General features: G+C 43.6%; 1 protein-coding gene across 1 annotated transcript in view; it reads right to left on the bottom strand.

Moving 5' to 3' along the window:
* The window catches only part of ADAM28 (ADAM metallopeptidase domain 28), a 73,012-nt gene that overhangs the window by 32,761 nt on the left and 14,901 nt on the right, over positions 1-25,350 (bottom strand). Inside the window, exons 2-8 of the mRNA XM_083480430.1 lie at positions 24,659-24,765; positions 22,411-22,487; positions 16,843-16,921; positions 7,255-7,331; positions 5,766-5,958; positions 2,425-2,487; positions 2-73 (exon numbers count right to left, since the gene is read on the bottom strand). Of these exons, the coding sequence (XP_083336556.1) occupies positions 2-73; positions 2,425-2,487; positions 5,766-5,958; positions 7,255-7,331; positions 16,843-16,921; positions 22,411-22,487; positions 24,659-24,765 (668 nt within the window). The remainder of the gene's footprint in view (position 1; positions 74-2,424; positions 2,488-5,765; positions 5,959-7,254; positions 7,332-16,842; positions 16,922-22,410; positions 22,488-24,658; positions 24,766-25,350) is intronic.

The raw sequence follows: 25,350 nt of genomic DNA, 5'->3' as shown, positions 1-25,350 counted from the left end.
CCATGTTTATGTAATTGACTATTTCAAATACTCTTGTCCTAATGCCAGTCATATTGCGGCTGTACTTCCTGAACTGCAAAAAGAAAAAGATGAAAGTATCAATAACAGATTGAGCAGAGTGGGGTACAGGTTACACTGCAGGCACCTCCAACCTCCAGAAGTTTCGGACTACAATTCCCATCATCCCTGACCACTGGTCCTGTTAGCTAGGGATCATAGGCCAAAACATCTGGAGGGCCGCAGGTTGGGGATGCCTGGGTTACAGGGAAAGAGGAAGGCATTTAACTCATCCTTGCTGCAGCAAAAGAATCTGTGAACCTACATATAGGAAGAAAATGCTTTTTTTGACAACTTACAACCTATGACAAGTTCTTCATAGTGGATTCTTACAAGCTCACCTCCTAAACCTGGGTCCCCAACATGGCCCCTGTGGGGACAAGAGCACTCTCAGGCACCCCCCTTGAAGCCCATCAGGGCCCCTCCCAATTTTTTTAGTTCCTTGGGGATGCCTCTTTTGGGGAGGTGTTAGTTACCTTCAGTCCCTTTTTTGTGAAAAAATGTTTAGGGGTGCTCTCATTTTCCTACTCGTATTCAAATACTGCCCCTCAATGAGGCGAAACTTAGATTCACAAAATGTTTAGGGGTATGCGAGCTCCTGTATCCCCCAGAAGAAAAGCACTGGTTACCTTTTGTTGGTGTCTATGTATTAGGATTCTTAACTTATGTGATTCCAATGTCGTGGGTTCAAGCCCCATGTCAGGCAAAAGATTCCTGCATTGAAGGGGCTGGACTAGATTTGCCCACGGGGTCCCTTCCAACACTACAGTTCTATGATTCTATGTAATTTGGGGTGGGAGCTCACTGTTGTTTTTCTGTGAAAGTGGCATCCTGTGGTACCTTATACAAAGGACAAAAATTCCTTTATCTGTCAGTCTGTAGGTCAGGTTTTTATTGTGTAATAGCTAATGACCATTGCAATGTCACTTACGTGCACATTAAAAAACCAACAAAGCCCAACACATTTCAAGAATTTGTTGAACAAAAACATGAAATGCAAGGTGTTACTTTAAACTGTAAAGTTCCCCAAATTATGTAAATTAAAAAATCCCCTTGGGTTAAAAAAATAAAAATTATCCATATTGCCTATCATCTATCTATCTATCTATCTATCTATCTATCTATCTATCTATCTATCATCTATCTATCTATCTATCATCTATCTATCTATCTCTCTATCTATCTATCTATCTCTCTATCTATCTATCTGTCTGCCTATCATCTATCTAATATCTCACCCTTCTTCCCAACTACTAATGGTCTCCAACTCAGGGAAATTAAAGATATTGGAAACTGGTTTAAATTAAACTGAATGCATAGTGTGGCTGTGCCTACTGTCCCCAGTAACATGCAGATAAATATTTGCAGGACAAAGATTAGGTTTGCATCTTCCTTATTAAGTTCTGGATTTCACTGAAAACTCATTGAATGATAATGAAACTGATGAGGTTAGCTGCTTCTCAGTAATTGCGGTTAGCTGCTTCTCATTAAATATGGGAAATTGTGCAGGGACTTTACAGTAGACTGGAAACACAGTAAACTTTGTTCATTCAAATGCCTTTTTTCCATTCTTGCAAGAAGCATCACCTCCAAGGCTGTAGCTATATATGGTAGTGAAATGGTGTCACCGTGGTTAGAAGGAAGTAACAACAAATGGCATCATTAAATGACATCAGCACAATATCAATTTCCTCTAATTTTTCACAAGACCAGCTGTTCCCTTTTGTAAAAGGGTTAGCAGAACATCAAATCTGTAATTGGAGAGACCTTCCACCACCTCCTTTGATATTATTATTATTCCAGAAGTTAACACTGTTTGTGTACACCTGAGTGTACACTGTTTGAGCACAACCTCAAGTATGGGCACAGGAGCAAAGAATTTGAAATAGGGTTTATCTTATGGAGTTTGTTACCACTGAGGAAAAGATGGAAAACTGGTTCAGTCATTGACTATTATGCATTATAGCTAAATGCATTCTCCATGTTGAGAAGAAATATACATCTGAATATAAGAAGCTGCGGGCAAATAACAATATAAGGCCATCACCTTCATGCCCTCCTTGTGAGCTTCTCAGAGATATTCGACTAGAAACAGCAAATGCAAGACTAGAGGGAAGCTTGCGCTTTGCTCTGGTCTAACAGGGCAGTTCACATACTGCAGTGCTCCCCCTGTAAAGTAAGGTTACCAGATGTCCCCGTTTCCCAGGAACAGTCCCCAGATTTACAAATCACTCCCCTGACAAAATCCATCTATTTAGTAGGAAATTGAAATGTGTCCCCGGATTCATTGAAAAAAATCTGGTAACCTTATTGTAAAGCGAATGCTTCAAAAGAACTAAGAAGAAAAGCATTCCTTGGGATACTTACCACTGTGTAGTCTACAGCTATGTAAAGTTCAACATATTTCCTGGCCTTCAGGTATGCCTGCTTCTAAAGGGAACAAGAAAGTGGAGATTGGCCGGAGTTTCCACACAAAGTTCACAGCAGGGTTGTTTAAAAGGGTTTTCCCCAGAGTGGCTGGGGAAACCCAGACAGATGGGCAGGGTATAAATAATAAATTATTATTATTATAAAAGGAAAATGTTGAAGTGCCCAGTGGAATGTGATTATAATTCACTCTCAGTGCATGCATCACTACAACACACCTGCTTGTTTTTGTGTGTGTGTGTGCATACATGGCTTCTTGCTCAGAAAATCCTCAGAACTGAGAATTTGACACCAAGAGTGAAGAGAGTCTTGGGAGAGTTGTGAATACTAACTTCCGAAGTACCACTTTGAGGTCAATATGTGGCTGATTCCCATTACAGTTCTACATAAATCTAAATGGTAGAGTTCTCTCTTTTTAAATATTTCACTTATAAAGTCCCTGTGAAGAAGAATCTCATATTGGCTGGAATCACCACCACAACTTCGCATGCCTTGTTGGGAAAGGGGTCTCCAAGTTCTAAAATCGTTTTTGCGTCATCTTAGAAACATTGGTGACTACTTAGTAAAGAGTAGCAATCGTGTTTATGGGAAGTGTATTTGGGAGGAAGAAAAACGTGTATGATTGATCAAGGTCTGGGATTGTAGGGGAGCCTGGACCATTTAATTTACTCTTTTACATGGCCATCACTCACTTTTTAGATCACCTAACATAATTTAACTTTTGCATGACTTGGATTTTTTCACTGCCTAAATGTTATTTCTGATCTCCCTGCAGCTGCCTGTTTTGGGTCTGGCAGCCCATTATGAAGCCCTGGGTCACAGGAACATTGGATCGTCTGATAAACTAAGGATTGCTGTTTTATAGTCTGGTTAAAGCACATAAACCTTGGGTAATGCTGGCTGTGTGTGATAAGACATTTATAAGGTTAGAGAGCTTGTTAAAATCTTTGAATGTACAGAATGTAAAGATTCCATTTTTCAGGACTTGCATTATGAAATGAATTACTGGACTGAAACAGTGGCTACCCATATATATATATGAATGTCGAAACATCTGAAAGGCTATATTCAGACACATTCCTCATGAGAAGAGATAATCTCTTAAACTCACCATGTTTTGAATCTAGAATAATCTTGTTCCAGGATCTGATCTTACTATTGCAACCCCACCTGACCCAAAAAAAGACATCGCGCCAACCTTTATTCTTCAACAAATCCAAACCCTGGTTTGATCAGGAATGTATTGCTATGAAGCGTTCTTTGTTGAATAAGTACAGGGATTACAAATCAGCGAACTTACCCTTGCTCCCTGCGGAATGGTTCGAAGCCAAACGTAAATATAAAGATCTGATTAAAAAGAAAAAGCTTCAGGCCCAAAGGGGGGAGTGGCAACGTTTATTAGAGGCCTCTCGAAGGAAAGACTCGGCCACTTTTTGGAAAATAGTCGCGAAAATTTGGCAAGACTCCCCGATTGAAATTTATTATACTATACCAGTTGGGATTTGGGAGGCTTACTTTCTATCTTTATATACATCACATCAACATCTGCAGGCCCTGCCCCCAGCTCCGAGTGATATTGGCGCTGAATGGCCCCCAGTAGCAACTGAAGAGATCTATAGGCTCATTCAATCCCTTAAACCTGGAAAAGCACCCGGCGTAGACAACATTACACCGGAACTCCTCAAGGCTAATGTTGAATGGTGGGCCCCTGTGTTAGCTGCCCTATTTACCATCATAGATCAATCGGCCACTATCCCTGAGGACTGGGGATTAGCAATCATCATCCCTTTATTCAAGAAAGGGAGCCAATCAGATCCGGCTAATTACAGGCCAATCAGCCTCCTAAGTATCATTAGCGTATCTGGGATGTAGAATTACAATGCCACATGAGCGAAATGATCAAACACCCAGCAATAAGGGACCATGGGAGAGGTTTCTCTCCAGCTAACTATCTGTCAGGTCTTCAGGTACCCAAATACAGACGGTCTTTTACTCTCACCAGATTCAACGTTCTCCCTTCTGCCTTACTTCAGGGCAGATTTGAGGGTAAACCATATACAGCACGGGTCTGCCCTTGTGGCTCGTTGGAAGTTGAAACTGCTCTACATGTACTATTACGTTGTCCTCTTTATGAGGATATACGTTTGACTTTTATTACACCTGTTTTGCAAAAGTCCAGGAAAGAATCAGAACTCCATAGTTTAAAACTACTGCTAGAGGATAAGAATCCCAAGACTACATTAAATGTAGCCAAATTCTGTGTGTCTGCAATCAATCGCAGGAAGCAAGTGGTATCCCATAATGACCAAACCCCCAAATGCTAACTACAGGGAGCACGCTAATAATCAATTTTAATTTTTATATTTAAATCCTTGTTATACTCATATTGTCTTTTGTATTTCTGATATTTTTATGATCTGTGATATTGTGTGTGTTGACGCTGGTCTGTGACCGTATTAATAAATTCAATTCTCTCTCTCTCTCTCTCTCTCTATATATATATATATATTGTTTTTATAAAAGCTAAGATAATTTCTGAAATAATGTAAGGTGATCTGAGGAGGACATACCCATCTCTATACAGTAGCAGAAAATATGCACAACTATACAAATAAAACTTACATCTCAATATTAATCCACATCCAAGTAGTATGGCTTAGCTCAATTTTGGTCTGAGCTCTACATTGCACATTATCTTGCATTTGTGGTCAGGCTAATATTTGTAGAAGCAGAACTATGAATTTAATTTGCACAAGTCACTATGCAAGTATTAACTGTCTCTTAGCCCTTTCTCCCAATTTCCAGCCTCAACAGCACTGAACATGTCAGTGTTTGCCATCATATGTCAATGACACTTTTTCTGCCAGCTCTGCAAAACTGTCGTCTGGTTCGCATGTGACAAACTTTCAGATAAAAACTAGGTTTATTTTCTTTCAAACGCCAATGGAATTTAATTGCCATCACCGAGCCAGACTTCCAGAAATAACTCAAGAGAGAATTTATTTATTTATTTATTTATTGCATTATTTATTCTTAACCAAGCTTTTCTCCCACACTCCTCTCTTGGGCAAAAACACCTGACTACTATTTCTAAGCCTAGCAGCTGATTTAAGATTTTGTAAGAGCGGATGGGATAGTAATCTGTTTTTTAACATGAATCAATTATTAATTTACTAAATTTAAATACATTTGCAGTTATTCACTCATTTGAAAACAAACAGTGCAATTTAAAATGTTGGGAATGAATGCAACCCACTGTCCATCCACTATGCCCCACTTACTTCTGCGCTTGTGCTCATCCTGGAGGTCTTTCTGGTGGGGTTTTCTGATTGCCAAGTAGTGTTGGTTACCCCACAGATCTTGGGGGTCTCATCCTTTTCTAGGCTTTCATACTTGAAGACTGCATGTGCTTCACTGTCTGAGAGCTTCAGAGGCTCAATAAGATACCTCTCACCACCACTCTTGAAATACCCTCTGGAAAACATGAGAAGACCGCTTCAAGATAAGTTGATGAAGATCAACTACTAAGCCGTTTCCTCTACTCTAAATTCCCCTTGAAACCACATTAGATCTTATTTTCCTGTATTTCCTCACATCTCTCCTGCTCTAGCTTCCTGCACCCAATGTTATACCTACCAAATCAACTGTTTTATGTAGGAATGCATAAACTGTTACTTATTTCCAAGACCAGAATTGAAATAAGGATCACAATTCCTTCACTCAGATTGCCTGATTAAGCTTTAAATGTATGGTGTGCATGCAGCCTGTTTCTCCTGCAACATCCAAGTCAGGCTGCTGTCGCATCAGGCCTTAAGGGGGCGAGGTCACAATTCAGAGTTGAAGTACATGCCTCTCCTAACCAACCTAGCATCCCTGCAAGTTACGAATATTCCTTTGATAGCCATGCTACAGGAAGAGTCCTATTGTGTTCAAATCCTATTTGGGGGCTTCCCAAGAGGCAACTGTTGACCACTGTTGCATGGACAGAATGCTGGACTAGATAAACCTTCAGTCTGATCCAACAGGGCTCCTCTTACGTTCTTAAGGTGGCCAGATTCCTAATATTTATATCATACCAGTCCACAGCTTTGAGAAGTGGATGTTGTGCAACCTTCCCTTGCATAAAAATGGACCTGGGAACCAAGAACAAACAGCAGTCCTGGGTAGCTCATTGGGCTAAATCCCCGCCTGAGAGCATGAGGTTTCTGGTTCAAGCCATGGATAATATCACAACTCAGAGATAGAAGATCTGGAAAATACACACAGACTCATCTAAGAGTGACCATAGCTCAGTGGCAGGGCACAGAGAAGGCCCCAGGTTCAATCACTGGCTTGTCCAGTTAAGGAAAGATCAGGTAACAGGTGAGAGGGAATAATTCTGCTGTTGCTGGTCAGCATAGAGAATATTGGGCTTCTACCAACCTGGAAGAAGGCAGATTCTTATGCTCTTCTATATCTACATTTAATTGTCAGTGTGGCTGGGAAGGACCATAGCAAGCAGAAGGTCTTGGGTTCGATCCTTTGCATTTCCAGTTTTGAAAGAATTGGGGAAAACCTCTGCAACTGCTTCTGCCAGTTGGAGCAGACAATATTGGACTAGATGGACAAATCATCTGACCTGGTAGAAAGTAGATACCATGTTCCACCCAACAAGGCATTCCTGAAGAAATCACACACACCCTCTGATCCCGCCCCCATCAGATATAGCTCCAAAGAGTTATCAGAGTATAAACAAAAACAATGTCAAGAAATGGCAATGACCCATCTTACCTCAACCCACGACATGCACTGATGCTTGCTGTAGAGCCAGTATCATTTTGGATGTAACCTTCATAATAGCAGTGGTCCTGTATGGAGAGACAGAGAAGCACACTGATAGACTCATAGAACTGTAGAGTTGGAAGGTACCCCAAGGGTCATCTAGCCCAACCCCCTTCAATACAGGAATCTGAGCTAAAGTATCCCTGACAGATGGCCATCCAACCTCTGCATAAAAACCTCCAAGGAAGGAGGGTCCACAAACTCCCGCGGGAGACCATTACACTGTTTTTTCGGTTTTTTTAACAGCTCTCACCCTCATAAAGTTTTTTTCCTAATAATAATAATAATAATAATAATAATAATAATAATAATAATATATTTGTATCCCGCCCATCTGACTGGGTTTCCCCAGCCACTCTGGGCGGCATCCAACAAAGACCAAAAATACACTAAAATGTCACACATTAAAAACTTCCCTAAACAGGGCTGACTTCAGATGTCTTCTGAATGTCAGGTAGTTGTTTATCTCTTTGACATCTGATGGGAGGGTGTTCCACAGGGTGGGCGCCACAACCAAGAAGGCCCTTTGCCTGGTTCCCTGTAGCTTTGCTTCTCGCAATGAGAGAACCACCAGAAGGCCTTCGGCGCCAGACCTCAGCATCCGGGCAGAACGATGGGGGTGGAGACGCTCCTTCAGGTATACTGGACTGAGGCCGTTTAGGGCTTTAAAGGTCAACACCAGCACTTTGACTTGTGCTCGGAAACGTACTGGGAGCATACATGTTTAGTCAGAATATCCTTTCTTGTAACTTGAAGCCATGGGTTAGAGTTCTACCCTCTAAAAACAGGAAGCTTAATCACCCAGGGTCCAAGGGAATTACTGGCTGGCTGCTAACCACAAAGCAGCTTTAAAACTGGCAGATCCAGCTGGTTCAGATTTCCCACCACTTATCTGCATGCCCTGTTGGCATAGGGCTGCCATTTTCTTTGTTTTTACATCTAAAGAAGCCTCCTTATACACCCAGTAAAATGTGTGAAAGCCTCCCATTAACTTCCACTGACTTTTGCCAAAGCAATCTAAAAAGTCATGACATATATGGCATAGTATGATGGGAAGCTACATTATATCATATGATGACATAATATGACATGACATGATAGCCATGAATATCTGCAATTTTGCACTCCTGCTGTGAAAAGCACACATACAGTATGCTGTTGTGGACAAGTATCTGGGAGGTGGCAGGAAGGAGAGGAAGGACATGAGCAGGAACAGCATTGTACAACTGAGCCAGGATTGTATAGTGTAGGGATGGAGGACCTTTTCAAACCAAGGGCTGCATTACTCCAGTGGAAAACTGTCAGGGGCAGATGCAAAAGTGGAAAGGGCTGGACTGCCTCATAATCACACACCCTTAACACAAATACACACAAAGCTATTTCAAGAAGAAGAAGAAGAAGAAGAAGAAGAAGAAGAAGAAGAAGAAGAAGAAGAAGAAGAATGCTTCCAACAGATTAAGAAAACATCAAACATTAAAAGCTTCTGGATACAGGTCTGCTTTCAGATGTCCATAGAAAGTCATAAAATTGTTTATTTATTTGACATCTAATGGGACGACATTCTGTAAGGCGGGTGAAGCTACAGAATAGGCCCTCTGTCTGGTTCCCTGTAACTTCACTTCTCTCAGTGAGGGAACTTCCAGAAGGCCCTCAGAGATGAAGCTCAGTGTCTGGACTGAACAATGGTGGTGGAGATACTTCTTCAGATATACAGAGCTGAAGCAATTTAGGACTTTAAAGGTCAACACCAATACTTAGAATGTCAGCAAAGATATATATTCATTTAAAAAAATTTTTTTTACAACTCTTCTCACTATTTTCTCTATGGAGAAAATGTGTTGTTGTTGTTGTTGTTGTTGTTGTTGTTTTTACAAAGTTGTAAAAGAAAGTTCTCCAACACTCTTATTCTCTCCTGACTGTGTGTAAAGCAAAAAGAACTCAGTGATCCCAGCATAAGAATGCAAATACCGGTAAATGCAATGGATATCAGAGCTGCACACCCTGCCTAACAACTATCTAAATGCCTCAAACGTCAGAAGACATGCATGTCATATTTGGGATGCAATTGCAATAGCAATTGCAAAATGCATGGGTTACTTTTTCCAGATTTTTGCAAAGTACTAAAGTCTGGAGATATTTCCCTTTGATCTTCTTGCAGAGGAAGTAAGGGCAACTGCAAACTTCACACAACATCAGAGTTCTTTCCCCTCCCTGCTGAAAGTTGATGTTTGGAGGTGACCCAAAAGGTCACTAGGCCCAGTGAAGAGGCCCCCTCTCCCTGCTGGCCACTTGCCTAAACTCCAAAGTTAGGAGCACCTGGAGAAAGGTCTATCAAGCTAGTGGGTAAACAGATTCATGTGGAAGAATGTAATCCTCTAAATGCATTGTGACTGAATTGTGAAGCACCAATTTCCCCTAAAAAGTCTTTGTAAAGTGCAATGCAAGTATGCAAAAAGGCTGGAACAGCCACAGAATTTAAGGGCAGGTTTTACACATCGCTAGTGTCAGCAGCAACAAATGCTGGCCCAGTCAAAGACCTCACATTATCCCACAATAGCTGCCATCCAGTGAACAGCAGTCTTTTGCTCCCTACAGCATATCTGGCTCAACAGCAGCTTGACTGCGCATCATGTGAGGATGTCAAAGAAGAACTTTGCTGACCACAGTTAAGACAATAGTTAAAAATAGAGAACTTGTCACGTGTAATTCTTACTTAATGAACAGAAAGACAAAACATGTACAACATTGCCACAGGGAATTTTCCACATTCCTGTAATCCCTAATTCATAGACAATGCCAGTAAGAGTTCTTTGCTCACTATTGTTCATCCTGTCTAATATTTAGGCAATATTTTTTAAAATGCTTGCCGTTCTGCTTTATACATTTGCTGGAAGCTGTCATAAAAACTTTGTCAGCAAATCAGGCCTACCCTATGGCATTAGTAAGATAGACTTCATCATTCATTCCAGAGATGCCAGGAATTGAACCAAGGATTTTTAGCATGCTAAACGTGTCATCTGTCCCTAAGCTATACTCCCTCCCCATGACCTACCATCAGAAACAATGGCAAGACAATCCGTGAGGATCTGTGGTGGAGGAACCACGGTATCCAAGCCTGCCACAGCAAAAGTTGGCATCTGCATGGTTTTTCCAGTGCTTACTTGTTCTGCTCTGTTCCAATTCCCTCCCACTGATTCCTATTAAAGGGGAAAGCACAAGGCCACAATTGTGTTGTTCCACCTTCAATGGGACTTCATTGGGACGCAGGTGGTGCTGTGGGTTAAACCACAGAGCCTAGGACTTGCCAATCAGAAGGTTGGCAGTTCGAATCCCTGTGACGGGGTGAGCTCCCGTTGCTCAGTCCCTGCTCCTGCCAACCTAGCAGTTTGAAAGCACGTCAAAGTGCAAGCAGATAAATAGGTACCGCTCTGGCAGGAAGGTAAATGGCGTTTCCGTGCGCTGCTCTGGTTCGCCAGTAGCGGCTTAGTCATGCTGGCCACATGACCCAGAAGCTGTCTGTGGACAAACGCCGGCTCCCTTGGCCAATAGAGCGAGATGAGTGCGCAACCCCAGAGTCGTCCGCAACTGGACTTAACAGTCAGGGGTCCCTTTACCTTTACCCTTTACCTTCACTGTTGGATGCAGAAACATTACAGGGAGAGCACAGTTATGCTCAGATCCTGCATGCATCATCCCCATAAGAAATCTGGCTGGCCACCAGGACAACAGGATGGCAGGGGGGTGCATCAGGTGAAATGGGAAGTGCCACCCTGCCTTGCCACCCCACTCCCACCAAAGCATCCCTTACTTGGTTGCAAAGCAGCAGCAGTGGCAGGTTCTAGCCCCAATGCCAGCATGTATTTTAATCTTGTTTTTAAGTTGTATTCATTCAACCCATTTTTATTAGTGGTTGTTAGCCACCCTGAGCTAACCCTGGGGAGGGCAGGGTATTGATAATTATTATTATTATTATTATTATTATTATTATTATTATTATTATTATTATTTGGCTAGAGAGCTGCATTGCAAAATTCCAATAAGTGCAAACTGCAACGGATAGCTGCATTTTGGCATGCATATTGTTTTGGAAATGGCTGAAGTCTGCAATACCTCAAGAACCACCTCTACCCATATAAACCAGCCACTGTCCTCTGAGGTCCTTCTGTGTGTACCTCCTGCACAAGAGGTCCGGAGGGGGGCAACATGAGAATGGGCCTTCCCTGCAGTGGCTCCCCATTTGTGGAATGCTCTCCCCAGGAAGTTTTGTCTGGCACCTTCATTATACATCTTCTCATCACTCAAGTGCCCTGAATTAAGTGGGACATCAGAAATTCTCAAAAGCCACCCTGCTATCCCACTTTTGCTGCCTCACCACCACCACCTCCTCCTCCGGAGTGGTTGGGGCAGCCACCACTGCTGTTGTGCCGCCATATTCTCAGAACTGGGTGCAGCACATTTGGAAGCACACTTCCGGACGCAGGTGCACCTTTTCTGGTGGCTGCAGAGAAGCCAAGCAGGCCACAAGAAGGCCAGGCCCTAGATGTGGCAGCAGTGGCAGCAGAGAAAGAGCCGGCCAAGGTGAGGCTGTGGTGAGAGGAGGCCGTTGTGGCACGAAGATTGGGCAGCGGGAAGAATGTGCGGATTGGGTGGGGTGGTTGGAGAAAGAGCATACGGATCAGGAGTTGGGGTGGTGGCAAACAGAGCATACGGCTTGGGCAGGGTGGGGTGGGAGAAAGACCATGCGGATGGGGGGGGGACAGAAAGAGTGCACAGGTGTCCCACTCCCCCCCCCCCCGCCAATGGATGGTATGCATCTTTAGGCACCAGGTAAAAACATTCTTTTTCAACCAGTAGTGGCGGAGCTAGCTGCTCCTGCACCCAGAGCAGCGGGGCATGGCGATCCACCCATGGGGTGGGGCGATCCGCCCAAGGGGGGGATCCGATCGCAGCGCAGTGGTGTGATCCTCCCAGTGGGGGTCCAATCGCGGTGCGGTGGTGCGATCCTCCCAGTGGGGGGCCAATCGCGGCGAGGCAGCGTGATCTGCCCAGGGAGGATTTTGTCACCCCCCTCTGGGCTGGCACCCGGGGCGAACCGCCCCCACCACACACCCCTTTGTACGCCCCTGTCGACCAGGCCTTTGGCTGATTAATATTCTAAAATGTGTTGGTATTGTTTTGTTTTTATTCTAACTATTTATTTGTCCTTTTCTTTTTGTATTTTTATCTTTTGAACCCCCCCCCCCCCCGAGATCTTTGGATGAAGGGCAGTATATAAATTTAATAAATAAAATTAAATAAAAATAAGTAGATTCACCTTTAATTGGAAATTGAATTGGATTTCTCCCCCAACCCGAGGTGAGGGAGATCTGCTCTATCCTATAGCTGCTGAAATGCCTTCCCAGGAGGCACAGGATTATACCCTAAATGCAGTTAAATAAAATCTGGTTTGATTTTGACCATATAATAGTTTATATTTTTTAAAAAAACCTTTTTAGTGTATTATTAGAGTTGTTCATTGTAGGAAACATGACAGTGAACACAAGGCTAAAAACAACCAGTTTCACATGCTGGAAACAGGAACTGCTAGAACATGCAGTTAGTTATTTATTCTCAGGGAACTTGACACAGTGACTGCTTTTGTGCCTATAACTGAGTAACTCATTATCATGGTCCAAGGAAAGCATCTGGAATAACCTGTAAAACATCTGCTGTGAGGGATGCCTGCTGAGGTATAACCTTTGGAAATGAATATCTCCATTTTCTTAAGGCATGTGACTCAAGCAGCTCCATGCCTTTTTTTCTCTGGGAATTCTAGAAGGTGCAGGTGACACCCATCAACCTCTGAGCAGGACAAATATTTCTTTTATGAGAAAAGGTTTGTTCCAGATAGTTACACAAATTAGTGTAATCTGATAGGGGATAGGGAAATAACTATATGAGTTGGCGAGGGCTTCATTTATGGGGGAAAGGTGAGCAAGTGTGGGAGGTGATAGAGGTGTACAAGATTATGTTTGGTGTGCAGGAGACATTCCCCTCCGTCTCTCGCAATACTAGAACCATCCAATGAAGCCAAACGCTGGAAGTCACACAGTCTTGTGGCTCAGTATGGGTCATTTTGGGTCTAACTCTGTATGCAGAGCATTTCTAGGCACTCTCTCATGCAGGTTTTAGAAAGATCCAAAGCTACTTAGGTTCAGCAAGGTTGTTCCATGGTGTACCTTCACATCATTTGTCTGTGGCCATGTGCTTCCTATGTTTCCGCCTGTTACGTACATATGTTCGCTCCATCAATGGCTTAGAACAGCTCTCAGCTAGTTCTACTTAAAGGCAAACATTTGAGGCAATAACTCTGTTGTAGTCAGACCTATACTTAGTGCGCACTAATCTCTAATCCTTTTGTGGTGTGAATTGTAAATCTGTATTTATGTTTGCTCAGCAGTGGCACCTTCTGAAATCAAACATAAGAAAATAAGAAGAGCCCTCCTGAATCAAACTAAAGATCCCTCTAGTCCACAGTCCTCTGGGAAGTTCACAAGCAGGACTTATTAAAGGCAATAGGAACATAAGAAGGCAGGACATGAAGCCCACAACATACAGTGGTACCTCGGGTTACAGACCCTTCAGGTTACAGACGCTTCAGGTTAAAGACTCCGCTAACCCAGAAATATTATCTCGGGTTAAGAACTTTTGCTTCAGGATGAGAACAGAAATCGTTGTCTGGCGGCATGGTGGCAGTGGGAGGCCCCATTAGCTAAAGTGGTACCTCAGGTTAAGAACAGTTTCAGGTTAAGAACAGACTTCTGCAACAAATTAAGTTCTTAACCCGAGGTACCACTGTATACATTTCAGAAATGGGATCTTTTCCCCCAGAGAAAAACAGTAGTAAAAATTACACTTGAAGGAGATCTCATCCAGAAGAAACCTATACTGACCTAGTTTGCACATACCATTAAGCCATGGTTTGTTTAACAAACTATGTGTTAACTATGAGTTGTCCCACAGAGGCTGGATCTAGACACGTCAAAGAAGCGATTGAGTTAAACGCGTTGTAAACTCATACAGGGAAATCTGGTAGGGAAAGACAGGACTCCACAGTGCCATCTAGTGTTGCAGTGTTATATCACATATACAACGCATATAAAACAGTTTTTCTTCACCAATCTAGCTGAGTGCAGATTTTAAAAAACTACTTTTGCTTTGCAGCTTGGTGACCATCCAAACCATGATTAAAGAAAGGCGCTGATTTCACATGTGACACAGTTAAATCAAATGGTTGTGTGCCACTAACATTGATTCAGAGTAGGCGCATTTACATCAATGTACCAAAGTTTGGAATGAGTATTAATTTCAATAGGTCTGCTCTGAGTAAAAGTTAATTGACTAGAACCCAAGGTTTGTAAGTCAACAACAAACACTTCAGGTTTCTTGGCAGTAAACAAACCATAGTTCAGCCAGCCAGCAGAAGTCTCACATAACACTAAGTCATGGTCTATGAAACCATACTTTAACAAACCATGACTTAGCATTATGTGTGAGCCAAAGGGTACTTACGAGGGAGAAGGGAGGGATTGGAAAGACAATGAGAGGCAGTGCGAATTCAAGGTCTTTGGGTTTCACTTCTGGTGTGCAAATGCCTTCTTTGTTGCATTGCAAGACCTTTGTAGTAAATTGAATGATGCTGCAACCCTCTACATACTTACCTGGAAGTAAGTCCCATTAAAGTCAGTGGTGCTTATTTCTGAATAGACATGCCTAGGATTGTACTGCTATTGACTCAGCATTTTCATGCAGATGCACATCAAGGCATTTTTATTGAGCTTCTGCAATGTGGAGTTTAAAAGACAAACACAAGCTGGCATGTACCCACAGTTCACATCAAAGATTAAAAAAGTTTTCTCACAGAAATTAAAATTAAACAGTACCAAATACAGTGCTGATTATGAGTAAGATATTGTATGCCAATACTTGCCCTCAAACAGAGCTGGGTCAAAACTGTTCTAAAGCTAATGTTGATAACAAAGAGAAACATCACAGACAGAAAGCAAATGATAAAAGATGTTGGTTACACTGACTTTCAAACAAATGTGCTGTTACAGCTCATAACTCCATAGCTATTTGGAAGAACAGAAGATCAGTCCACTGAGAGCACAGCTGACTGCAAACCGTCTCTGAGAGAAACTAACAAGTTCTGGGGAAGGGCAGGCAATCAAAGCGGAGGGACTGTGGGACATTCTGTTCAGGTTACAAGCCGTTCTTCCCACCAAACTTGCCTTCCTGGAGGTCAACAATACGGCTACACAACAAGATCTGCAGAATGAACCCTCAGACATGCCATTCGCCCACACATTGATACCATTTCAAAGCACAGAATCACAGAGGTCAAAGGGATCTCAGAGCTCATCTAGTTCAACCCACTGCTAATACAGGAAATCCACTGCTACAATAGCCATCTATCTGCCAACTAAAAAAAACCAGGGAGTCCATCATTTTCCAAGGCAATCTGTTCCACTGTAAAATGCTCATGCCATCAGGAAGGCCTTCCTAATGTCTAGCTTAGTGGTGTCCAAACATTTTTCAAAGAGGGCCAGATTTGATGAAGTGAAGGACTGTGGGGGCCGACCGAAGGGCCAACCAAAGTTATTGACCTTTTTTAGGATTGAAGTTGTTGGGCTTTTTTTAGGGTTGGAGTTGTTGAGCTTTTTTAAGATTATAAACAGGAAATAAACTGCCACAGGGGCTGGATTAGGGCACCAAAATGGACTTTGGACATGCTTGGTCTAGCTGAAATCCCCTTTCTTGTAATTTTAACCTATTGGTTCAGTCCTACCCTGAACAGGTAGCAACAGAAAACAGATATGCTGCATCACCTGCATGAGATGCTTTCAAATGTTCACTGGTGCCCACATGGGAACAATGCGCTCACACCCCACAGCCATCATTAAAGCACTAGCCACAAAACACAAATTACATGCAACATTTTAGGTTGTGAACCACCCTGAGATCTATAGGTATATCTGTGTTTAGGTTTGCTCAGATATACAATCAAACAAACAAACAATGGCACACAGAAGTTACATGTAAGGAGAATTCCACCACACATTGGGTGCACCATGATAACATCTTTGGGCTTTGTCATCGTCCCAAGTGATAAAAGAGAACTGCACCATACATCAAATGCAGAGATATGACAAAAATGAATGGTTAATCGGTCAGCTGCATCCACTCAGCAGTAGTGTCAAGTGAGGACATAAAAACAGCATCTGTCAAAGGAGCAACCAGCTGAGAGGGGTGGTGCTGTGTATGCGCCCTCCCACTAGCAGGGCTGCTGGGCAAACTGGGAGGGAGTGGGAGAGTGATGAAAATGAGGTGCAAAAATGAGGTGGGTCAGAAATAGACTGATCCATCCATCCATCCCTGGTCTAGCTCAGTGGATCCTCATGCATTTGCAAGCCACCTTTCTTTGAGAGTCGCACTTATAGCCGTGCACCCCAACCCGCCCTTCTCACGACATTTACAACGAGATGCTCTGGCCTTTACCTCAACATCTGGGCTTGTTGTAATTTCTCTGCCATCAGGGGAGTAATGGGTCTCAGTGTAGTCTTTGGAAAGAAGATCCCTGCAAAGAATACAATGGGTTTGTTATTCAAGATGAAAATTAAGTTGGGCCAGAGATAATTGCATAATAAGCCTACAATTATATTTCCCCAATGGCATTGTATGTCTATTTTTAGATTCAGAGTAGGATATCAAAGGGGAGGGGAGGCACTTAAGCTTCTCCACGGTACATATTTTTAAACAAAAGGAAAGGGGATCAACAGTGTTTACAAAGCACACAAATCTTGATTCCTTTGATCAAGGGGCTGCCAACTGGGGAGGGGGCGGTCATGGGCAAATCTGCAAACTGAAGGAACAGTTGTTGACACCACACACACACACACACACACACACACACACACACACCCCACAACCAAGAACATGCCACAATCTAGGCCCCACCTGCACTGTGCATTTAAAGCAGTATTATGCACCTTTAAACAGCCATGGCTTGCCACAAAGAATACCAGGAAGTATAGCTTGTTAAGGGTGCTGAGAGTTGTTAAGAAACCCTTATTGCCCCCACAGAACTACAATTCCCAGAATGGTTTAATATTCAAGCCCTCTTCCCAGAGAACTCAGTGAGGGGCATAGGGGCCTCCTAACAACTCTCAGCTGTCTTAACAAACTACAGTGGGGGAACCGCGACTGTTTCAAGTGACATGATGCTGCTTTAAATGTATAGTGCAGGTAGGACCAGTTTCACTGGGTCTGCCTACTGCCAAGGAATACCTCTGAAGGCACATAAGTGCTCACACGCAACACGGTGGAGATGAGCCTATCATAGGAAGAGAAAAGGGGTGTGGGTGTGGGTGTGTCTTCCATCCATCATGGAACCCAAGATGGTGTTCATGTTACTCCCAGGCACTAACTAGTCCCAGACCTGCTTAGCCTCAGCAAAGAGAAAAGTGAATTTCCTTTCACAATGGTACCTCGGTTTTCAAACGTAATCCATTCCAGAAGACCATTTGACTTCTAAAATGTTTGAAAACTGAGGCACAAAGGGCGGTCTGCAAATTTAATTGAGAAAATTGAGAAGCACTCAGCATAAGCCGTTCATTTCAGAGGTGCATTTGAAAACGGAAGCTTTTACTTCTGGGTTTTCGGTGTTTGAAAACTGAAACATTCGACCTCCGAGATGCTCAAAACCAAGGAACCACTGTATTTCCACAATAAGTCTGGACCTATTTGTCTACAATTTGGCAAACTTAATCCACTCTGGAGGTACTCTGGCTGCTAGAGTTAATCCATTTTGGCTTCAAGGGGAAAGAGCTGCTATTTTATTCCCCATAACAGTGGTACCTCTGGTTGCGGACAGGATCCGTTCCAGAGCTCCGGTCGGATCCTGACGTTTCCGCAAGTGGAGGGTTCGCTTTTGTGCATGCGGTGGCAGGCTGCTTGTGCGCATGTGCGCAGCACGGTAGAGCACTTCTAGGCATGCATGCGCAGCGAAACACTTCCGGGGTTGCTGCTTTCGCAACCTGAAGTTTACGTTACCCGAGGGTAATGTAAGCCGAGGTGCTACTGTATAATAAATGGGAGAAGTACAGGGCTTTGTTTTACACAGGATGTGAAATGCAAATCGAGGGAGTACAAAGAGAGACTCAGAAATCAACTGGAATTTTTTAAAATGCACAAATGTAAAGTGAATCTCGGGGCCTGTGCATACTCCCAACATTTATCAGTTATATTGTAGTGGAAAAACTGATTGCAGGTGGTTCCTCTTTAGCAGAGCAAATCAGGCTGTTGCCACAGGTCATTAGTGCAGGTGGGAAATAATTTCATTTTAATGCATGCCTACTGTCCAGTACTGAAACAAGCTAATAAAAAGAAAACCCAGGCCAGGCCAGGCCAGTAGCAGGGAGGAGGAGAGACAGAGAGACAAACCGGCTGAGCTGGTTAGTTATTATGCAGAAACTGGCCAAGTGGCAATTCTATTGAAGATTATCTTTATTAATATCTTGATTTATAGTTCAAGCTGAGCACTCCTCACCCTTAACAAGACTAAAACGCTATGCTGCCAATGGATCAGTTTGAAAGAAAAATATCTGGAATATTTCTTGGCCATTTCCTCTTATGCCTTGCCTGTATAATATATCAACTCGGATGCAGGGTCAACATTTTTAAAAGGCTCTTAGAAAACAATATGCAAATTGCTAGGGTTTCTTTATACAAGGCTGAAGTGTAGGTGGGTTCATGCATGACCCAAGCCCTGGGTTCAGCTCAAAAGAATTTATTGAAGCAGCAGGAACAAGAATGACAAACAGGGGCACTCAAGCCAGTATATAGACACCTTAAGCCAGCCCGGCAACACACCCCCTGCGCCGCCTGTGATAGGTTGCCTTATGCTGCCACTAGCGAATCACAACATTGGCCCTATCACAGCAGGGATTGGCTGCCTGCCACTACCAGCAAATACCATTGGAGCCCTTTAGAATCCTTCCTGTATTTGCTATGCAGCTGATGCTCCTGAGCTCCTGGAGGCATCAAGGTCTAGGCCTGCAATGGCATGCATACAACATGGGTTTGGCCTACAAAGCGTGTTCTCCTTCATGGAGAGAACGTGTTGCAGTTGGGGCCGCCAGGACACTCCAAAGTTGTGGGGCGGGCTAATTGATCGTTGGCCACTGATACGATTGGGGCTTCCCTTGTTGTTGGGATGAAGTTAATGTTGCCATTTGTTGATTGACAGCCAGAAATGCTAAAACTCCTTGCACGAGGCTAGGGCTTCCTCTTTTTGCCCGTGCATCGGATTGCCCATCCCTCCCTCTCTAGAATAGGGTTGTTCGCTTTGACCTTGCTATGCCTGTCATGGGGTCGTCTGCTCTTGGGGCAGGGGCCCGGTAGGAATTTTGTCCATCTGGCTGATTGGCTGGGGCCAGTTGGTTTTTTGCCTACTGCGTAGCAAATCGTCACAACTTGTAAGGTTGCGGTTAGGCATTGGTTTATGGTTTGGTTGGTTGAGGGGCATGGATTGGCTGTGCCTGCCCCTCTAATGCTGCTGCTGCAAGGGATTCCGTTAAAGGAATCGGGGGCTAACTATTGCTTGTCCACCCTGTCAAGGGGGCTTGGGCCACTGCAAGAGCCCCTGGCTGCATTTGGGGTGGGCTGAGGGCAGGTTCCCTGCTCCGTAGCTACCCCCAAGTGTATTCCCCTTTTCTGACTTTCGCATGCGTGCGGAATGTCAGACTGTCCCCCATGGTGGGGGCAGCTAGTCGCAACCAATGCCTAAGCAACCACTCACATGTTTGTATTTTAATAAAGTTGTGGCCAAAATTATGCCAAGACCTTAAACTAAAATTTTGGTGTGATGTGTGAGTTATTTGGGGTGGCCCTGGGGACCTCGACACGCAACGCATGCATGCATGCATGCATAACAAGGCCACATGTGCAGTTTTAAATCCTAGCCACGCTGAGTGAGGTAGAGGGCGTTTGTGTGTTGGAACTCAGTCAAAAGAATATTTTTATTTTAAAAAATTATATACCACTGTGACATAAAGATACATCACAGTGGCTTACAATTGAAAAACAAAACAATAAAATCCTAAAAAATTAAAAACAACTTAAAAGCGAAAAAGAATTTTAAAAAATAAGAGGCTGTCAGCTCAAGCAGACCAAAGGCCACCACTAGTAAGAGAGTGGTGCAGAAGAAACTCCAGGTGTTTGGAAATATTTATTTTGGGGTAGTCTTGTTTCAGAATACTTCTTTGGGGGCATGTTTTGTTTAACTGTTTCCAGACATCACTGCAGGCTGGCCCAGTAGGACAAATGGGGCGCTGCCCCACCAAGCTCTCACTTGCCAAACTCCTCATTTACAGCCAGTTCATGGGGTGGCCCTGACTGGCACCTTCCTCCTTTGTCACAGGGTTGCCCTAGTAGAATACAACAGGAAGGAGGATGGGAACAAACCCAGAATTAGTTGATTCCGCCTGTCATTCGCTCTGGCTCCACCTGTTGTTAGCTGCTCTGCCTTCTGCTCTACCAGTCCCAATGGGCAACAGCTACCACTGCCAGGAATGCATGGCCTGGGGCAGTGGGGGTGCTTACCTAACTTCCCAGCAGCTGGGTCACCTACAGGTATGTTTACCAGGAAAGAGAGACGGAGCATTGCGATGGGGGGGAGGTGTGGTGCAAATGCACTGTTGAGCATTGTGGTCCTGGCTGGTGGGCAGGGCCGTAGCTAGGGGGTGGCGAGGGGCACAGGCAATGGGGGGAGGGCGCAAAATCAGCTTAAAAATATGTCCATAAATATAAATATCAATTATCAAAGGTAAAGAGACCCCTGACCATTAGGTCTAGTCATGGCCGACTCTGGGGTTGCGGCGCTCATCTCGCTTTATTGGCCAAGGGAGCCGGCGTACAGCTTCCGGGTCATGTGGCCAGCATGACTGAGCCGCTTCTGGCAAACCAGGGCAGCGCACGGAAACGCCGTTTACCTTCCCGCCAGAGTGGTACCTGTTTATCTACTTGCACTTTGACGTGCTTTCGAACTGCTAGGTTGGCAGGAAAATACCGATTATTACCTCATAATAAATGATTTTTAATAGAGGGTGAATTGAATGGGTGGAGGGGGTGTTGGAGAAGAGGCAGAAAGAAGAGCTAATTTGTCCAGGGCTAGGGGGCGCAATCTGGACGGTTCTGCCAGTGGCGCAAGATCACTTAGCCTATGGCTCTGCTGGTGGGTTGGCCTTGTGCCAGCTCCCCTCCTCTCCCTCTCCTTCCCAGTAAGCATCAGAGACTCAGCTGTTGGGAGGACATGTGAGTCCTGCTGCCTTCTGCCACTGCCTGTTTCCAGCAAGTGTACGAACCACTATAGTAAAGGACCTTCATTCACTGCTCTAGAGTATGCATTATTTCTTAAAAACATGAAAAATGTTTTTCTGGATCAAACCAATGACCAGTCCAGTGTTCTTTGCAAGAATTTCAGCAACCGGCAAGTGGTGACTTCCATAGGAAACCGGTCAGTGTTTCAAAACAGTGTTTCCAAACCCAGCAGGCATTTGGGGGGCAGGTATACTTTATGGGCACTCTGAACTGTTCACAAAAGAAAGCACATTGTTGCATAAAATTTGCATGTGCTTTGTGTCATATGGGAACACATTCACCCCTCCATGTTGCTGCTATATGTTGTGAAAAAGAAAGAAAGAAAGAAAGAAAGAAAGAAAGAAAGAAAGAAAGAAAGAAAGAAAGAAAGAAAGAACAGAGACCGGAAGTGGCACCACTGGTTCTATGTTTCTTATAGAAGCATTTCCATATCTCTTCCAATGTCTAACTTAACCCTGACTGTGACTGAGGCCTCTCCCAAACATAATAACTGTGGGGAAAGAATATCGCCACAGGAATGTGCTCCTTATAACCTCCATTATTTTCTGCCACGTTGTCACTTTGAATATGTTAAGAAAACTGCAGTTGTAATTTAAGGTTACCAGATTTTTTTTCAATGAATCCGGGGACACTTTTCAGCTTCAATGGATTTTGTATGGGACGTCTGGTAACCTTATTCTAACTTACTTGTTTCTTTCGAGGTGAAGGACCACCTTCTCTCCATTCACTCTCATTTCATAGTCTGCAGCATCTTCATACTTGGCCTGCATTTGAAAAGGGTGGATGAGTAGCTGTTGATTAGAGGTGGGGGGTTTTGCGGGGGACAGGCAAACAAAGGAAAACTGCTATAGCATCACAACAACTGCTAATAAATACTGCTGAATTGAAGACCTCGTCCCAAGTCACTAATTTGCGTCTTGAAGGCCACAGTAAGGCCTCAGATCCGGGAAGGTACAATTTCAATTACTACTAACTACCACCTCAATTGCTACTTCCCCAACCTGTAAACCTGAGGCCCATTTGTACACAAATCTTTTTTTTTTTAAATGCTTTTGTCCCTGGATTAGTGCATTAGCGAACATGGACCAAACCCAGAGTTTGCTCATGTGTCACAATGAGCAAAATGGCGTGTGTGTGTGTGTGTGTGTGTGTGTGTGAATAAACATTCACAAACTTTTTATTGATAACATTTGGATATTTAAATTAAGGATCTGTACAGTTTTGTAACATGCAGAAAATAACGTATGTTGATAAACTAGAGAGAGGAGCTGAGGGAAGTCTGGGGGGAGGGGGTTATGTTTTGGGGAGGGGGAGGGAAAAATAGGGAGGGGGGAAATTAAGGGTGATATGTTTTTTGATAAAAAGTTATGTTGAAATTACTATATATATATATATATATATATATATATATATATATATATATTTGAAATACATGTTGTTTGATTTTCCAGATTCGCAAAAAAGCAGTTTAAAATTGTGTGTCATGTTTGAGCCCAATGGCTACAGAGCTAGCAGCCTGAAGAACGCCTAGCAAAGGCACTCTTCAGACTGCTAGCTCTGTGGCCACAAACAGGGGGGGGGGGGTGAAATGGGAAGGTGCCCCTGTCCCACCACTGGAGAGCCAATGAGTTGCTGCCCACATGGGCATCCCGCTACCAGTGGGGTTTCCAGCAAGATCTTTGGCTTCCAGTGCCTGCCACGACTGCTTCACCCCACCTCATGGCCCTGGCCAGCCAAGCAGAGGCATCAGTGCTTCTGATCTCCACACTATCTTCCCCCAACACAGGAAGCTGTGGTGTGCACTGGAGAGTAACATAAGCAGCATGTTTCCCACACAAGCAAACATAGTCAAGTCTGGATGGGAATAACTATCTGCTGGAGAGGTGTTTGGAGAAAGTGTCTCCCTCCCTCCCTCCCTCCTGTACCTGCAAAGGCCAATTTTACTTCTATTCTCAATGCAGCTGTTTTGCACAAGAGCAGTCCTGCACAAAGCAGCTGTTCTAAAAATAAAAAAATACTGTAAACATGCCAGTGGAAATGGACAATGCATCATTTCCTTTGCGCTGATGGAAACAAAATGGCCAGATTGTGGTCAGGTGCTGAGAAAAAGGATGTAGGGGTGGAGATAGACGGCACCAAACATGTAGAAAACCACAAAACCACCCCCACGGTGCACTTCAGTGCATCCACACTTGAGTAACATGTGATTTTATGTTGGACTTTGTCCCTTACCACATAATCCATAGATTGGCTAAATAAAATTTAAATGGGGGGAGGGAAGGTGGAATGCAGTCTGCCACTTGGACAAGGATGCTATTGTGTTGCCTCAGTTGCTTCGTTTCCCAGAAAGCAGAAGAAGCAACAATGGGATCATCTATCTTGGACCTGGACCTCACCAACAGGGAGGAACTGGTTGACAAAGTGGAAGTACTGGAAATCCTGGGAGGAAATGATCTTGTCCTTTTGAGTTTCATGACACAGAGGCAAGAGAAAGCTGAGACATGCCCTCTGGACATTAAGAAGACTGATTTCAAAAAGCTTTAGGAGCTACTGGGTGAGACCCCATGGTCACAAAAACTCAAAGAGAAGGGAGTTCAAGATGGATGGGAGTTTCTTAAAGGTTAAATATGGAAGCTACAAATGCAGACAATTCCAATAAGAATGAAAAGTGGGAGGCATCTAAAGAAACTGATGTGACTGCATAAGGAGCTTCATTGGAAGTTTTCAAGCAGAGGTTGGAAGGTACATGTCTTTGGTGCTTTAGTTGAGAATTCTGCATTGCCGGAGGGTTGGACTAGATGACCCTCAGGAACCTTTCCAACTGAACAATTCTATGAGTCTATGTGAAAGGCACAAAAAACATGTACATGTCTGATGCATCAAATGCACCATGAATTGTTGTGTGTACACAACCAAACAGGCAGTTCTTTTTTACCTTGTGGTTCTGGCTTCCTCCGACATCTCTTTTGTGCAATGCATGGATTTTTTGTGGATACACTACTTCGTAGTCCTTCACTCCAGGAAGTTCCTTCAGGGAGTTCCCTTCATTGAGGAGGAAAGAGAGAAATGTTTGCTTTATTCTGAAATTCCCTTTCCCACACATGATTTAATTGTCATTCATGTTGTGAACTGCCCTGTGATCTTCAGATGAAGGGCTGTATATCAATCAAAAATAATAAAATAATAATAACTTAAGTGAACTGTCCAGCATAGACCCTATTTCCTACTGAAATGAAGCCCAGCTCCATTAAACGACCTTTTCGCCATACAAATTTCTTTTTGCATGGTTTGTTTCTTGAAATGGCTGATTTAACAGCCTTAATAACAAATGCACACACCCTTGCTCCCTTGCTGAAGGAAACGGTTTGGCCATTTGAAGGAAGCCAGCAAAAAAACCAAAACCCAGCAACATCACAAATGAACATAAGAAGAGCCCTGCAGGATCAGGCCCATCGAGTCCAGCATTCTGTGCTCACAGTGGCCTACCAGCTGAACACAACAACACTATACCTAGTTGTGATTCTTAGCAACTTGTATTCAGGGGCACACTGCCTCCAACAGTGACAAACCTACAAATTCTATACATGCCTACCTGAGAGTAAGCTGCTTTGAACACAATGGGACTTA

The sequence above is a fragment of the Podarcis liolepis genome, assembly GCF_965112155.1.
Source record: "Podarcis liolepis genome assembly, chromosome: 16".
NCBI classification, from domain to species: Eukaryota; Metazoa; Chordata; class Lepidosauria; order Squamata; family Lacertidae; genus Podarcis; species Podarcis liolepis.
The sequence above is the reverse complement of the archived record's forward strand: the minus strand, read 5'-3'. Positions and strand labels throughout refer to the sequence as shown.